Here is a 17,260-nt window from a genome sequence, read left to right as displayed (position 1 = left end):
GAATGATGTGGCAGGTGGACTGATGGTGAGAGGGTTTGGGCAGGGGGCAGTGTAGGGATCATATGTTTGAGGCTTCCAAAAGAGAAATTTCTGAGGGGGGCATAGGGTATCAGGCTTCAAGCATGGAATTATGACAGATGCTAGACCTCTGAACAGAGAAATAAAAGCCACAATCTGATAGAGCACTGAGATACACTGAATGGTAGTGGGACAGAGTGAAAGGGACATAAAGTTATCAGTCAAAGGACTTCGTACACCCCTTATCATCTACCACTGGGATTGATATTTCATTCCACTGGACTGAAGAGGTACAAATCTTGGAAGCTACACAAAAAGAGGCTGGATAGAGAGAAGATCAGGATGAAAATGGGGTGCTGAGTAATTGAAACATCGTGGGATATGCACAATTAAATTACATTCAGACCTCCTTCTATATTGACATTACCATTTCGAACTGCAACATTATTACATTATTATACAACAGGAGCTTTGTTGGACCTGGGCCTTTTAGCAGAGTGTCCCCCAGAATGATGGCTTCTGTTACTAAACCAGCTTTTGTTGGCATTAGGACTCTTTGCACTTTTTACCTGCTAACAAGTGGTAAAGTGCTTGTGCTCGCGCCTTCGAACATGGTAATATTAGCCTATACCTAACTCGCACATGTAATGTACTTGTACGTCTAAAAAATGGTACTACATGTACCCAGGACCTGGAAATTAAATGCTACTAGTGGAATGCAACACTTATTGTACCACCCATTAAAGTAGCCTATAAAAACGTGTATGAGACCTGCTACGCCAGCCGGCAGTGCAGTTTTAAACTGCTATTTTGACCTGGCTAAATAAACCCTTTTCCAGGCCTAAAACTTCCTTTTTAATAGCTGTAAATCACCCCTAAGTCAGTTCCTAAAGGCGAATAGGCCAGGTTGCATTGTATTTACAAAGTTGGACATGTATACTTACATTTTATACGTCATGGTAGTGAAACACTCCTACAGTCATTTTTCACTGTTGTAAGACCTATCTCTCCCATTGACTAACAATGGGTTACCTTATAACATTTAATAAGTGCTAACTTTAGATGGGAAGCAGATAGAGATATGTTGTTTACACCCAAATTAATTGTAATTTAAAACATTCTTTATTGGTAAAGAAGGATTTTAAGTAACAATTCTGAAAATGGCACTTTTTAGAAAGTTGCCACTTTCATGCACTAACTATTTGTGCCTTCTGCAGTGTCCTTGGTCACATAACTGTGAAAGGCTCTGCTGATTTTTTTTTTATATTGTTTCCAGGCAGTAACACAAAGGGGGCTTAAGTGTGAACAGGATGGGCCAACCGGGCTGGATGACTCTGGAGGGGCTGTACCCAGCCCCACTTACACTTCAAAGGGCTTTGCCTCCTGCACGCACAAAGGAACCTGACACCTGGCGTGCCCTGCCTTTTTTCACTCCAAGACAATTTGAAACCTTGACAGGAGAAGGGGAAGAACTTTCCAGAACCAGGTATGGGGGTAGGACAGAGAGTCTACTCACACAAAGGCTGGCACCTGGTATAAATATTAGATCTCCAGAGCCACACATCAGAACACTCCTGGATCTTTGCAATGTTATATTTCATATCGGTACCCTAATATAGGTCCAGGGAACATCGTACACTTTCCCTACATCAGCTCCCGTTATTTCATATAAACGAGCCTTAAAAGGACATAACTCCAAATAAGGACAGAATTGCTTTTAGGGACATCACGCCTTATAAGGACTGTAGCCTTTTATGGACTAAACCTTTCACCTAGTTCCATGCTGAGGGTGGGTTTTTCTCAATCGATATTGCTAAGACGTCATCCTTAGCACATATGAATAATTGATGAGTACACTCTCCAGGAGGCATACTTCACCTCTCCCATCGATGCACAAGGTTTAATCCCCAACGTCATACCTCATACTGAACAATGGGTAACACATGTACATTGACTGTATAAATACAGCACCTTTTGCGATCAGAAGGCAGGAGGGAACCGAGACTTCAAGACCGACACACTGACCAAAGACGCTGCAGCTCCGGCATTCGATCGCTCCAGCTGACAGTGGTCTGACGATCCCTTGCGGGGTGTCCAGCTCAAGTCCAGGACGAAGTCCCACACTCTCACTGTTCAGGTATGGGGGTTTGACTCAATCCTAGCGGGATTCTTGGCTTTTAGACATTAGGCTCTTAGGCTTAGTAGCTCTTTCACACCTACTTACATGCTATGGACACTCAGGTACATCTAGTCAGGCATCTTAGGAGGAAGCACTTCATTTTATAAATGCATTTCATATTTATGTTTATGTTCGTGACTATTGAACAATGGTAGAACAATATTATTCCTTTTTATTCACTGTACTGCTGGTTCTATATCTCTGCTACTGTGTTACAGTTGTAACAGCACACTTATTCTACATGAGAAGAACTACGGTACAATAAACTCTTATTGTAAAAACGCTCAACTGTTTCTTCTCTGTATTTCTCTGAGAGCAAAACAAGCAAGCACGAGTGACTGGGTGAAAAGTAGTATATTGTTTCCACGAGTCTGAGGTTATTGTGTTCTGAGGTTGCCAAAAACAAATCTCTCTGATAGCAGGAGATTCTAGTGGCACTGTGAGCTAGCTAATGCAAACCATAGGCTAACATGTGCAGTGGGGGTGCACAGAGTCAGTCTGCCACCCGACCCACAGTATATGTTATCCGTAAACAGCGTAGGTCCTGCATGACAGGGTACTATTAGGACTACACTACAACAAGTTAGAGAAGAAGGACTGCACTGCTGCAAGAGAACTGCCCTGCGGTGTGGACCATCTTGCTAGCTGAGAAGAAAGACTGGACCTGCTTGCCTTCATCCCATGCTACCCAGAGTGACCCCAAGGGTCAGTTAGCTAACCTCTTTTGTGAACTACAGGAACACCTCAAGCTTCAGAGGCCTCCTGGCAACTGCTGCACTGTATCTGTCTGGACATGCCTGAGCCCCGCTGCTGGCCTTTAGGGAGTGAGTGCTGATCCCCAAGAGGTGTGCCCAGGTACTGGACCCTTGGCTGGCACCAGAGTGTACTCTTCCCTATTTAACTGTGGGTGCCATCAAATCCAACGCACTGCGACACAGCTTGATTAAGGACCTTGCATCGCAGCCCCTTACAGCTCCTGATAGGTGGCCTCATCAGAACCGACACAGCGCAGCACAATTTGAAGCAGCACCTCTCATCACAGCCCTTACAGTTCCTTATCAGCATTGATGCAGCACAACACAACTCGACACAGGACCTCGCATTGCAGCCCTCGCAGATTCTGTTCAGAACTGACACTGAGTGACATGAAGCTTTGCATCAAGGACATAAGTTACAACTCTCATCAGGACTAACCTGGTCCTTGTATCTAGCCCGTGCTCTCCCCTGGTTGGCCAGAACTTGTGACTTTCTCCCGGTTCTGCGCAAGCATATAACCCCTGTTGGTGCTTTGTGCTGTTAAGTACTATTTTCACCTCAAAAATTTAACAATGAATATCTCAAGTTCTATTGGTTGGATTTTTGTAATTCTGGTATCATTTTATTTCTTAAAATTGACTTTATTCTTCTATATTGCTTTGGGATCTTTTCTTTTCTTGTGTTGTGTTTTTGCTTTATTACTGTTTATGTGTTGCATAAAAACTTTACACACATTGCCTCTACGTTAAGCTTGATTGCTTTTGTGCCAAGTTATATGAGGGATAAGCACAGGTTAATTTAGTGAATTTTGTGGTTCACCCTGACAAGGACTGTTGTTATTGCCGCAGTGGGGTTTCCACCCCCCTCAACCAATAACCTAAATAGTTACAACCCTGGAAGGGTGCATGGGCTTCATTCTACTTTACAGAGAAATATACCAGTGAGACAATAGGGGCTTGACCTACCTATTTATGCAGGTACGTTTTTCCAAACAATTTCATGTAAATGTTGTGAAAATGTACATTGTGATACATGTTGATTTGTATAGCTTAGCAAGGGCGCTTGCCTGTATGTGGAAAAAGACCACTAAGAGTGCATTGGTGAGGCACTGGTGTCATTATTCTTGGGAATAAGGAATAAAACATTACTAAATCTGAATAGGCAAGTGTGGCTGATTGTCTCTATGAGGCTGGCAATTTAATGTGTAAGACAGAGAAGTGTGAATGAGAGGATAAAGTCAAACATTAGAGTTGTACTCTCCCAGCAATGGGTTTTCCCCAATTCTGGAGTCCTAATGTTACTTTATGATGTATGTTTTTGTTGGATTTTTTTACCTTCAGCTTGGTCTTGCTCATCCATCGATTGATCCCTGGTAACTTCTTGTATGTCTTTGGAGTCTTTCAAAAGTTCTGAAATGGAATACAAAACAAATAAAGAGGATGAAGCTCTTATTCCTGCTATTTAAATACATAGGTTATTCTCAATATCAGTCTTGGAAATGCCTGGCTCTGAGCCAGCAGATTTAAAAGAATGAAGAGCTTATTCAATACAGGTTCAGCAACGATGGGATTCTACCAGAGAACAATAATTTGCTTCAAATTACCATATCTCAAAAAGGATACAAAACATACATTTTAATTTTAAAAAGTCAATATATGTAAGCATAGATTTGACAACCCTACTGAAATCTTGTTCTTTCAGATTACGGGGTTATGATTACGTATTGTTAGCAATCGTATTGGAGTTTTACTAAAAATAATATTGTTACTGATATTGTTAGTAGTAGGAGCAAGTAATAGTTGTTCTAACAACAGTAGCAGTGATCATATTATTTCAACTATTTTTGATTCTATAGAAGGTGTAATCAATTACTGAGTACTGTGGATATGTCAAGAAATAATAAACAATAGAACAAAATGTTCATATTTCGGCCTTATTTATAGTTATGTATTCGTGAAAGCTGTTATTGACCAAGTAAGTATGGTAAACATCCAAATTATTCTATACTGTACTCCATGATCAGTTCTAGACAATATATTTTACTTTCTAAAACTTCAGTTACAGAAATTAAATGTTGTGTTGTGGTAAAGAAAATATTATCAAATCCTGAAGGTCTGGAGACTGAAGAAAATGGAGATTGAAGAAAATCCCGCAGTGCCAACCGAAAACACCGCGCTTCAATGAAGTTTCGACAAAGCGCTGTGTTTTCGGATGACAACACGGCTTAGGGTATTGGACTGAGGGAAGGATAACTGTCCCCCTGGAACATTTTCAGTGATTGTGGCATTTATTCACAACAATTAAATAAATAATAAATAAATAAAAAAATATTCATTATAATTGATGGATGATTTTTAGTACAAGAGGGATACTCACCAATATATAAATACAAGCCCTGACGAAGAACACTGTTTGAACAAAACGTGCTGGCTGGAATGTTTTGTACTGATTGGATTTTATGATTGTGAATAAAGCTGGAACTTTATTAAATGGACTGAAGCAATCTTTGATTAACTTGGTTCCGGGTGCACCATTCCACTCTTTTGTGTTGTCAATACTTTGTCTGCGTTTGCAGCAATACCATACAAAAGGCTGGTATTGAAAGAAGAGTGAACTGTATTCTACAACTTTGAACTTTATGTGAGGTGTAGTTGAATGGTCCACTGTTGCCTTCTGCATTTTCTTGTATGAATAAATAGATACAAATCAAGTATTGAATGCTATTGTGGTGCGGTACCAGGTAGTGGTAGCAAGACATGGATTTGCAGAACAACCTAGAGAGCTTTACCAGTACTCTCAATGGATCTACGGTATTGTTACGTTTTAAAATGTATTTTCCTTGCCACATGTTTGGCTTTTGAATATAGACCAAATGCATTCATTTGCATTATAAGTAAATACATATTCTACAGCAAAATCTCTTACACATGAAAGAAGGAATACTATGAAAGTTACCCAAGTAAACATATAATATGTTGTGTGTATGACTATGTCACCTAAGTGAATGTGTGTGTGTGTGATAGCGGACTCTGTTGAGCTATGCAATGCAAATGCATGGAGTCTCAATTCCACTGAAATGCTAGACACTCTGGGCTGTTTAAATAAACGGGCTTTACCCAACTGTCTCAAAACTCATCTGCTTCAAAATGAGTAAAACATCCGAAGAAATAAGCAAGGATTAACGTTACCTGCAATGTTGCATTATTGACCCCATTATTTCTACAGGCGCAGGCTATCATGAGTATTCACCTTACCATTAAAAGGTGACCAAAAGGCAATGCAACAGCTGAGTTTGCATTCTGACCAATTCTCATCCTGCATCCCATAAACTCCCCTGTTGCAGGGTGATTAAAGAGAACTAAACAAGATGTGCCTTTTTCTGTTCTCACACATCTGGTTGCTATGGCAAGAATGGAGAGGTAGACAACTTTGGTGTGAGCCAACTTATATTGTGTTTTTTCGGATACCATAATGAAGGAAAGTCTAATTGCTCCTTACTTTCCACTCTATCATCCCTGCTCGTCCTATTCGATCACCCGGAACATATAATACAGTAGGGACTGGACGGAGAAGAAAATAAAAGTCCCAGCAATTAAAAGGGTGCAGGAATATCCTGGATTTCAACCACAGCGACATAATTCACACATGTGAGGTCCAGCTAACTGCCTTGCGCAGATTAATTAAATAATGTTTCGATCAAAAGGCAGTGAATGCTGCCTTAGATCTAACTTTTTTCACGGTTGATTCTGGTTGATAAAGGAACACAATACAATTGTTTTAATCGCCAAAAAAGTGAATGCTTCTTAATAATTGTACTAACTGCATATGGAACAAAATAAGCAAATCAAGAAAAGTAAGATAAAACGTCAATAGTTAAAAGAATCAATCTTTGCAGTTATTCCTCTGATGACTGAGACCCACTGCTTGGTTTATGGGGCCTGTGACCTCTTGGGTAAGATGCTAGGGCTGTATTTACGTTCTGCTTTGTCAAAATGGAGCACACAACAAAATTATAGGTAAGCGCCTTCGCAGAACACTTATTGATTTACAAGTTAAAATAGACACTTCGCAAAAACCCTTACATGTCAAATTGAAAAAACAGGAAGGAATAAATCAATCTATAAAAACATAAAACAGCTTTCTGTCTTTTATGAACCGTAGAAATAAAGATGAAGAATAGAAAGAAAATTCATAACCTTAACTAGAACAGGCAAAAATAGCAGATAAAGGCACATTGACAAAAAACTTTAGCTTATAAGAAAGATTGCACTCATGACTCAGTACTTCCAAGTACTCCCCTGACAATCATGTTTTTCAAAATCTAATACTGATATGAAACCTCCACATTCACTACCTACCACGTGGAAAAAACCCTTATCACATTTCGAAAAGGCCCAAAACCTTTACAGTTTCAGCTGACCTATGGTCTAGAAAAAATTTAGGCACACCTAGTGAAAGAGACCATTTGGAAGTAAAAAACCAAGATGCCAGCTTGAGAGGTGATGTTAGGGCACATAGCATCTTTACCAGAGGCCCTGGCAATATCGAATGAATCTTATAGTACCAAATCTATAACACTCATTTGGAAGCAACCAAGATAACTTGTATCTGACCTGTCATGGTCCTATAGAGCGTCTTCGATAGGAGATGGTTTGTCTTGTAGGGGTAGACAATACAAACAATTAGAAACAGGAAAAGAAAAGGATCCTATATAGGTGCAGACAAAAAATGTTAAAACTGACTGAGAGATATTGTCATAACATTTTTATTCCTACATTCCCTAGTCAGGTATAGAAAAAAGGTATAAGAGAAACCCTCGGATGGTGGTGGCGTGAGTGAATTATGCACTCATCACCCCTCCGTTCTGCATAGAGGTCAACATGTTTCTGCCGGATTCGGTCTTTCTACCGGCATTCGTCAGGACAAACGGGGTGCCTATGCTACTTTTCCCTGTTGATATAAATTCCCCTTGGTATTTACACTGTACTAAATATTACTCCACCTGTAAATCTGGAGCAGTCCAGTACACTTACTCATCAGATGATAACTGTAAGTGGCAAAAATAAAAACAGTGATAGCAATCTGTACAGTGATATACACAAATAAAATGATGCAAGTGAAAACATAGTGCTCTATGTGCTAACTTCATAAAAACAGCCCACTTGGTGCAAATAGGGTGTTTAATAATTAATTTATAACACACCCTAACAACTGGGCAAACCATGGCCCTCTCTTTTTTATATTTATATTAGGACCACTAATTGTGAGTAACTCATATCCAAAATATGCTGTGCTTAAATATCGGTGCTATGGTGAACACATCTGTGAAAAACAAGGTGTGGTGGCACTGCGTGCCCCACATCATACTCATAGTTTTATCATTGAATGTGATCTCTTAGGGTCATACAAGTCTCTTCACTTGGCACACCTTACAGAGTTTATTATGATGAGCTCTAGAAAAGGCACAGGAGTAGAGGGCGACCCCCTGCAGTCTCACACTATGTGAGTAGAAATGGTTAAAGGGTAAGTGCTAATACCTCCAGAGTATACATGATTCTGGGACACCATTGTACACTACAAACATGTCAGTATTCAGAAGTACCAAGGTGAATTGGTACAAAGTTAAAGCCATTCCATCAACTGATTTCATGGCCAATGCCGAGAGCGACTGCTCGTATCCCCCCGCGTGCTGCGAGTGCACTCAACTGTTTCTATTGCAAGAGACCAAAACCCCCCAGTTCTCCTTATTTCATCAACGGTGGTCAGCCGCCACCAAATCGGTCTCTCTGGGTGCCGTGTAGGTACACGGGCCCGTTAAGGATCGTTTCCATAAATGTGCACTCACCCCCAGTCAACTGATCTGGGTTTAATCCATCACCGTTCTTTAGCCCACTCTGCCACCCCAGTTCAGACATGGCCATATGCAAATCAGTCTGACCCTGTGCCTCATGGGAACAGTCCAGCCCGAACTGCCAAGCCATGTCTTCCCTGGACCGGAAACAAGCTTCCTAGGACCGGTTTCTGGCATTTCAGCCGTCTTCAGCCAGGCTTGCTTGAATCCAGTGGCAAAGTGAGCAAGGGACGCACGTCTGAGCATACCCTGCCAATTTAGGGCGAACAAAGCAAAACCAAAGGAAATGATGGACGGAGTGTTGAACATTGCAAGCACTCACCCCCAGTCAACTGATCTGGGTTTAATCCATCACCGTTCTTTAGCCCACTCTGCCACCCCAGTTCAGACATGGCCATATGCAAATCAGTCTGACCCTGTGCCTCATGGGAACAGTCCAGCCCGAACTGCCAAGCCATGTCTTCCCTGGACCGGAAACAAGCTTCCTAGGACCGGTTTCTGGCATTTCAGCCGTCTTCAGCCAGGCTTGCTTGAATCCAGTGACAAAGTGAGCAAGGGACTCACGTCTGAGCATACCCTGCCAACTTATGGCGAACAAAGCAAAACCAAATGAAATGATGGACGGAGTGTTGAACATTGCAAGCACTCACCCCCAGTCAACTGATCTGGGTTTAATCCATCACCGTTCTTTAGCCCACTCTGCCACCCCAGTTCAGACATGGCCATATGCAAATCAGTCTGACCCTGTGCCTCATGGGAACAGTCCAGCCCGAACTGCCAAGCCATGTCTTCCCTGGACCGGAAACAAGCTTCCTAGGACCGGTTTCTGGCATTTCAGCCGTCTTCAGCCAGGCTTGCTTGAATCCAGTGGCAAAGTGAGCAAGGGACTCACGTCTGAGCATACCCTGCCAACTTATGGCGAACAAAGCAAAACCAAAGGAAATGATGGACGGAGTGTTGAACGACATCCCATGGACGGCCCTGGGTGGGTCATAGGAGTCTAGAGCCACACAGCCATTTATCCAAGCAATAGCCCTCTTTCTCTGATGACCTTCAGTGCTGGCTGTCTCCCCTCCTATGAGTAGCCTACCCATATGCTTCCTTTTGGTAATCACATTATTCTGTATACACCAGAGTACTGCTATCTGGGTTCTCTGTGCCACGCTGCTACCCAACTTTGACACTGTGGCTTCCTAGCACCACTAGGATTGTTTGGAAATTGATACCTTAGTGTATGTCCTTACTATCTCCTGGGACATACCGTGTTTTTTCAAACACTGTTTTCTGCACTGCCATTGAGCCAATGTCACCTTTTGGTGTCCGAACTCTTAGATGTAATAACATCAACATTCTTCTCCTACTTCACACTACTCAAATTCATCATCACGAGGCATTACGCTTAGGAAGGCATAACATAATGTGGTACGCTGTTTAGTGGTCTAGTCACGTGAACCTTGTGCATGACGTTCGACGTTATACGTACATCACACACACCCCACGTGACGGTAAGTGAATGTACAGTTATGGACACCGATCCTTCACGGGCCCGTGTACCTACGCGGAACCCGGAGAGACCGATTTGGTGGCAGCTGACCACCCTTGATGAAGTAAGGAGAACTGGAGTTTTTTTCTCTCTTGCCATAGAAACAGTTGAGTGCACTCGCAGCACACAGGGGGGGGGGGGGACACGAGCAGCCGCTCTCGGCGTTGGCCATGAAATCAGTTGATGGAATGGCTTTAACTTTGTACCAATCAGTCTCGGTACTATTGAATACTGACATGTTTGCAGTAGACAATGGTGTCCCAAAATCATGTATACTCTGGAGGTATTAGCACTTACCCTTTAACCATTTCTCCTCACAGAGTGTGACTACAGGGGGTCGTCCTCTACTCCTATGCCTTTTCTAACGCTCGTTATAATAAACTCAGTAAGGTGTGCCAGGTGAAGAGACTTGTATGACCCTAAGAGATCACATTCAATGATAAAACTAGGAGTAGGATGTGGGGCACGCAGTGCCACCACAACTTGTTTTTTACTAATGCGTTTACCATAGCACCGATATTTAAGCACAGCATGTTTTGGATATGAGTTACTCACAATTAGTGGTCTTAATATAAATATAAAAAAGAGAGGGCCAAGGTTTGCCCAGTTGTTAGGGTGTGTTATAAATGAATTATTAAACACCCTATTTGCACCAAGTGAGCTGTTTTTATGAAGTTAGCACATAGAGTACTATGTTTTCACTTGCATTATTTTATTTGTGTATATCACTGTACAGATTGCTATCACTGTTTTTATTTTTGCCACTTGCAGTTATCATCTGATAAGTAAGTGTACTGGACTGCTCCAGACTTACAGGTGGAGTAATATTTAGTACAGTGTAAATCCCAAGGGAGATTTCTATCAACAGAGAAAAGTAGCATAGGGATCCCGTTTGTCCTGACGAATGCCAGTAGAGAGACTGAATCCGGCAGAAATATGTTGACCTCTATGCAGAACGGAGGAGTGAGGAGTGCATAATTCACTCACGCCACCAACATCCGAAGGTATCTCTTATACTCTTTTTCTATACCTGACTAGGGAATCTAGGAATAAAAATGTTAGGACGATATCAGTCAGTTTTAACATTTTTTGTCTGCACCTATATGGGATCCTTTTCTTCTCCTGTTTCTAATTGTTTGTATTGGCTACCCCTCCCTTTCCCTCAACCTCCAGCGTTGGTCTGCACAGAGGCGTTCAGTAGCAGCCCTATGATGAAGCATGCCACAACTTGTTATGGTGAGGGCAGTTTTAACAAAGTGACTGCTCCCAATATAACTTCATATATTTGTAAAATTTTGCGACTTGTATTCACCTTACTTCCTTTTGTGTATATATATCGTCTTTGAGGAGGAAGAGGTAAGGTTTAGTCCTTCTCCCCCCTTTTTCTTGTGTATAATGTAAAGAGGGAAACCATACTGGTCTTAGGATATGGACAGGCTTTCCTAAACGGAGCTGATTGGGGCTTTCCAGAGGGTAGGTAGAGCGGATGGAGATTTCAGTAAGGAAGTACTAGTGTGAGATTTTTAGAGAAGAGACTCACTAGCAGGACCCTCCTGTGGCATGGGCACATCAAAGTTAGCTCCTCAAAATCTTGATAAAAAGAGATAGTCCAGGTGCCCCATCATTTCCACTGATTTGAAGTCCTCCACTCGGGGGCATCAGAGGGGATGCTTGTCCATTTTTAGCTGCTCAACTTTGAGCACCGCCATGACGTCCCACTGCCTCCATCACTGCACGTCGTCATCAACTCATCTTCAAAAGTGCTCTGAAAATATATCTCCTTGCCTGTTCCTGTGGATTCCTCAGTTTGGCTTGGTGTTAATGGAGGGCGTGCTTTCCTTTTAGCACTTAAACGCCAGGCTGCAGACAAAGGGTATACTTAGCACTGTCACTGGCAGGACACGCGCTCCTCGCCCCGGAGCAATGCACAGCGCAGTAAATGGACAGGCCCGACGGACCAGAAAACTCTTTTGTTTCTACGTTACAAATATCTGCAATGCAGATTCTGACATTCAGAATCTTGCTGTCAAAAACACGTCGAACTATGTTTTGAAATGCAAATCTTAAATCAAATATTCAAGCTAAAGGGATCAAAATCTGACTGAGAAAATATGAAAGGAAAAAGTGAAAATGGCTTCTTCTCAAAGCAAAATGCAGACCATTTTTTCAGGATTTATATTGAATTTTATTGTCTATTTTTTACAACTTTTAAAAACATACCATTAAATCATAACGTCGTTAGCAAAAATACAACTGTTACTGGTTGCTTGCATGTATGTGTCATGTTAAACGATTAACACTTTCACAACTTACTTTTATGTTCTTATTAGAAAATCAAGAGATCTAAATGAGATGTGCACAGGGAAAAACACAATTTTCCAGAGGGCAGATCCAATTCATGCATTCCATTAAGCTCTACGTTGTGGACTTCATTATTGCATCAAAGTACTGCTTAAACATAAAATGTCTGAAATACAGGAACAGTCAGAAAAGAACTTTGAAGCTGACTAATATATGGTTAATGGAGTTTTCAGGTGTCTAGCGTGTCAAGGCACTGGATTCTTTAGTTAGACGTTTTTTAGGGGCTTTGGGACAGTTTCTGTCAGCCTTTCTTTGTAGGAAACATATTAAACAAATTACACTCAGCAGTTATTTGCATGAAAATTGAATGAAAGCTATGACCCTTTGTAGAAAAATCAGGTGAGAAACATGTTCAATGTATTCTCCATAGACGTTATAAAGTCACACTGTGTAAGTTAGCCCACATATCCGGTTTTACAGGTGCCCACTGCACATCTTCCTCTTCAACAAGTTTCAGATGAGCTAGAATTAGCGGAAAAGAATAAGCAAGTAAAAAACAAAAGCATGAGTATCCCAGTAAACAAGGATTGGGCGAGTTTATGTTAGTGTAAAAGAAATGCTCGTTCCTAGCTACATCATGTGTTAATTCGCCTAGTTTATTTTCTTTGCAGTCTTGCTAGCAAGAGGTGCATGGATGTCGAGTCATCAAATGGTGGGCGTAGGAGAAGTGATATCACACACCATGGACCTAAATGACAGCAAGGGAAGTAACATCATATGACCTTTGGCCCTGAATCTTCCCAGGAATGATCTCTCATCCCTTTCACCCTAATAACATCACAATAGTTGACAATAATTGGCGTGGCATTGGCATGAGACATAAACATAAAATGCAAATATTTACATGTACTACTCAGTGACCTAAATGATGTGTGGCTTCACTCCCACAAGAGCACTCCTAGGGCCTGATGTATCAAAGGGTTTTACCCATTTTGTGTCTATGAGGAAAAGTGTTAAAAGATAAGAGCCTTTGTCCCCAGAAATGTAGGATCATTGATGTACCCTTCTTAGGGCCGTGTAAGGCCGCTGAACGGCTGCTGACAAGTTAAACTTTCCATGGGCAACAAAGAAAATGGCGAGTCTGAAAATGACGTGAGAATTAGGAAATGAACTGATGAATGGAGCAGCTTCTGGCAAGGAAACGTGTCTCTAGCTTTTTACCACATTGAGGATGAAATGTTGTCTCTTGCTCTGGCAACAATACTGAAAACTGCTAGGATATGAGACCCACACTGCCTCGGCGGGTTGTAAAGAAATAACTTCATCGGGCTTCCAGAGCACTTTGTGGGTTGGTGAATGCGGCCAGATTGCACAGGAAGCCGTAGCGGCTTCTGGGTACCTATGGTTCTGCTGTAATCGAGGTGTATGAGGGTGCACCAGTAGCTGGGGAATCTGGTGGTCACTGGATTATCAGTGATGTGGTGGGAAAGGCACCTCAAAATGTGGGCTTTTTGCCCCAATACACCCTATTCTCGGAAATACAGCTCCCATGTCGGACAGCTGCTTTATTAGGTCTGACACTCTCCTCTCAGGCTGTCTAGCAGTTAAGGAGAGTCAATCTCCTCTCCTGGCCTTATAACACACCTAACCTCCAGATAAAACTTGCAACTATTCATCCACTCCACCAAAGGCATACCTTCCAGCCATTTATACCTCCTCAAGGTATAGAAGCGTTCTATCTTTGAGGCACTTCTCAACACATCCTTGGAAAGTCTCTGATGACCTTGTTAGCCAAACTGTTCTCACATGCTAATGAGCTGCTGACAGCTCGTCCACGTTTCATTGTTTATGATCAGTCACTTCCAGAGGGCTAGCAGTCCATGAGGCCTCAATGAAGACAGGTTTACAGGCAGTGCTGTGATTCAACCAATGAGAAACCATCCCAGTGGTGGTGGTCCGGATTCCAGTTAATGATCTACTTTGGAAAGAAAGAAAGGAGACAGAAGCGGGTGAAGCTTCAAACAATGTCTTGGTCATCTCTCATAGGATTTCCTCATTCCTTTACCTTGCTGCCTCACATTTCTGAGGCGTGACTACGAGGTAGAGCTTCAACCATCTCAGAAAGTCCCTTTGCCTAAAAGGTCAAAGGTTACAGCCCTGAAACTGTGTCCTGCTCCATAATGCAGATGGCTACATATGGTCTGAATATTTAAAGTACAGCCATTTGGCAACCTATATATATACATGAAATCCCTTGCTACAATGCATACAGGGCACGTTTCATTATGCAAACGTAACAATCAAAGAATAAAACAAAAATGAAAGTGTACACTGGTTTAATGCCCTCCCTAATCGGGCTTTCCGAGGGTAGTGATGGGTCTGGCATATGATTACTGCCAGATGGAGCTGGGTCAGGCCTGGCCTGAGGCTTCCTTTGAAAGACCAGATATGGAATGTTGAACCAGACATTCTTGGTGTGGTTTTCCCCAAACGTTTTGCCTTCACGCAGCGTGTTTTGATGAATTTGTTTTTTTAGGCTCTAGACTATGCATGCTTTGTCACTGCTAACTAGTACTAAAGTGCTTGTGCTCACTCCTGTAAACCTCATACAACTGGTTTACACCCAATTGCCAAATGTATTTACTTATAAGTGCCTAGTAAATTGTTACTATAGGTACCCAGGGCCTGTAAATTAGATGCTATTAGTGGGCCAGCAGTACTTTCTGTGGCACCCACTTAAGTAGCCTTTTCAAATATGTCTCTGGTCTGCCATTACAGACCGTGTGCAAAAGACACACAATTGATGGACAGAAAGCAGAACAAATCAAACCATTCACCCTCAGTCAAGAGATCTGGGTTAAATCCATCATTCTTTTGCTCACATACCACCCCAGTTTAGACCTGGCCATATGCAAATCAGTCTTGACCCTGTGCCTCATGGGAACAGTCCAGCCCGACCTGCAAAACCAAGTCCTCCCTACACTGAAAACAAGAATCCTGGGACCGGTTTCAGGGTTTCCCCCTCATCAGCCAGGATAGCTTGAATCCAGTGGCACAGTGATCCTGGACCCACTTCTGGGCATACCTGGCGCACTTAGGGCAACAAAGCAAAAGACACACAATTGATGGACGGAGTCAAGCTATCGTGGCTGATATGGGGTGATACCCCGAAACCGGTTCTAGGATGCTTGTTTCCAGTCCAGGGAAGAAGAAGACCACTCTAGTAGAGTTTCAACCTAGACAGAAAGTGTGGGTAATGGAGCCAGTAGAACCCAAGGCACTGCAAAGGTGTTGGTCAGGGCTCGGCCTTGTGAGGTAATGGTAGCAGCCCAATGGCTGTATCCGTCTACGCAGATGACTGCGTACATGCACGCTGCAGTCTGAAAAATAACTCACTTGCCTCCTGACACTGCTGCTATCAAGACCTCCTCCATTTTAGCGGCTGTTTGCCACCTCTGGGAGTAATCATGACAGACCAAGCGGGTGGGAGAACCCCTGCCTTCTTTCCAGAGGAGCTGGAGAAACTTGTTGAAGAAGCCCATCCCCTGTATGGCCAGCTCTATGGCTCACCAGAGGAACAGGTAACTATCTCACATGCATATCTTACTGTGTTCAACTCCATCCTTTCCATTCCCAGAGGGTACAACGTGACTCTGAGTCCCAGAGTGAATTCAGATTACTGTTGTAACATTTTGTGGTACCTGCATAGGACAATCATGTAATGGTTTGTGGAACATTGTACTTTGTGTACTTAACCCTAGATCCTACTTGTGTTGCAAGCACATATCTATCCATCTATACCTATGATATATTTGCTAATCAGATCATGGTAAATTTACAAAGAAATGTACAGGTTTTACAGCATGAGCTGTGTATGTATACTGTAAGAAGCAGCTGAGGATGATTTTAGTTATGTGTACAGTCCCACATATCACTCAGCCCACATCAGGGCTCGCCAAACTGTTGTCCGGGAGGTATCTATACCTCACAGACCCTTTCAAAGTGCACACAACCTTGAGGTCACATATTGGATGACCACAATATGCACTTTTATGTAGTAAAGTGCTGGAAATGTAATGTTCATATGGGATCGGTAGGTTCGGCCTGCAGAGAGCAATGCCTGACAATAAGTTGTGCGCAGTCTGGGTCATGGTCAAGGTTGGGGCAGAGTTACTGTGGCAATACAACTGATGCACAGAGTAATCTCATTGGATGCCTTCTGATCCTTGGATCTTCCCAAAATGAGTTTTCTGAAGCAATAGTAGCCCTGATTGCTTTTACATGGACTACATTCGGAATGGTGACTGAGGTAACCCCCAGACCTGATACTTCTTTGCATTGACCCACATTGTCAATGTGCGACATTTACTTATTACAGGCGCCCTTACTCCCACAGGTCAGTTGTCACTTTTCCAAAAGTCATGCTTGCACTGCACAGGCTGATTGCACATGTGACACATTAATAGTGCAGATAGTTGGTTACATCGGAAGTGATTTTGATATGTGAATCAACAGCTCTGTTACATTCAACCTACCAAACAAGACACACAATGTTATGTTGAGTGTCATCTCAGTAACAGTGTCACATATGGTAAAAGGTGTGTCCTGTGAT

At 42.4% G+C, this 17,260-nt stretch overlaps 1 protein-coding gene across 1 annotated transcript in view; it reads right to left on the bottom strand.

The window, feature by feature from the left end:
* LOC146821651 (uncharacterized) overlaps window positions 1–17,260 on the bottom strand; it is a 2,850,214-nt gene that overhangs the window by 387,543 nt on the left and 2,445,411 nt on the right. The window contains exon 10 of the mRNA XM_085609890.1: window positions 4,288–4,362. Coding sequence (XP_085466016.1) covers window positions 4,288–4,362 — 75 coding nt within the window. The remainder of the gene's footprint in view (window positions 1–4,287; window positions 4,363–17,260) is intronic.

Source organism: Triturus cristatus, chromosome 6 (genome assembly GCF_964204655.1).
Source record: "Triturus cristatus chromosome 6, aTriCri1.1, whole genome shotgun sequence".
Lineage (NCBI taxonomy): Eukaryota > Metazoa > Chordata > Amphibia > Caudata > Salamandridae > Triturus > Triturus cristatus.
Note: the sequence above shows the minus strand (reverse complement) of the source record. Positions and strands in the feature narration are given on the sequence as shown.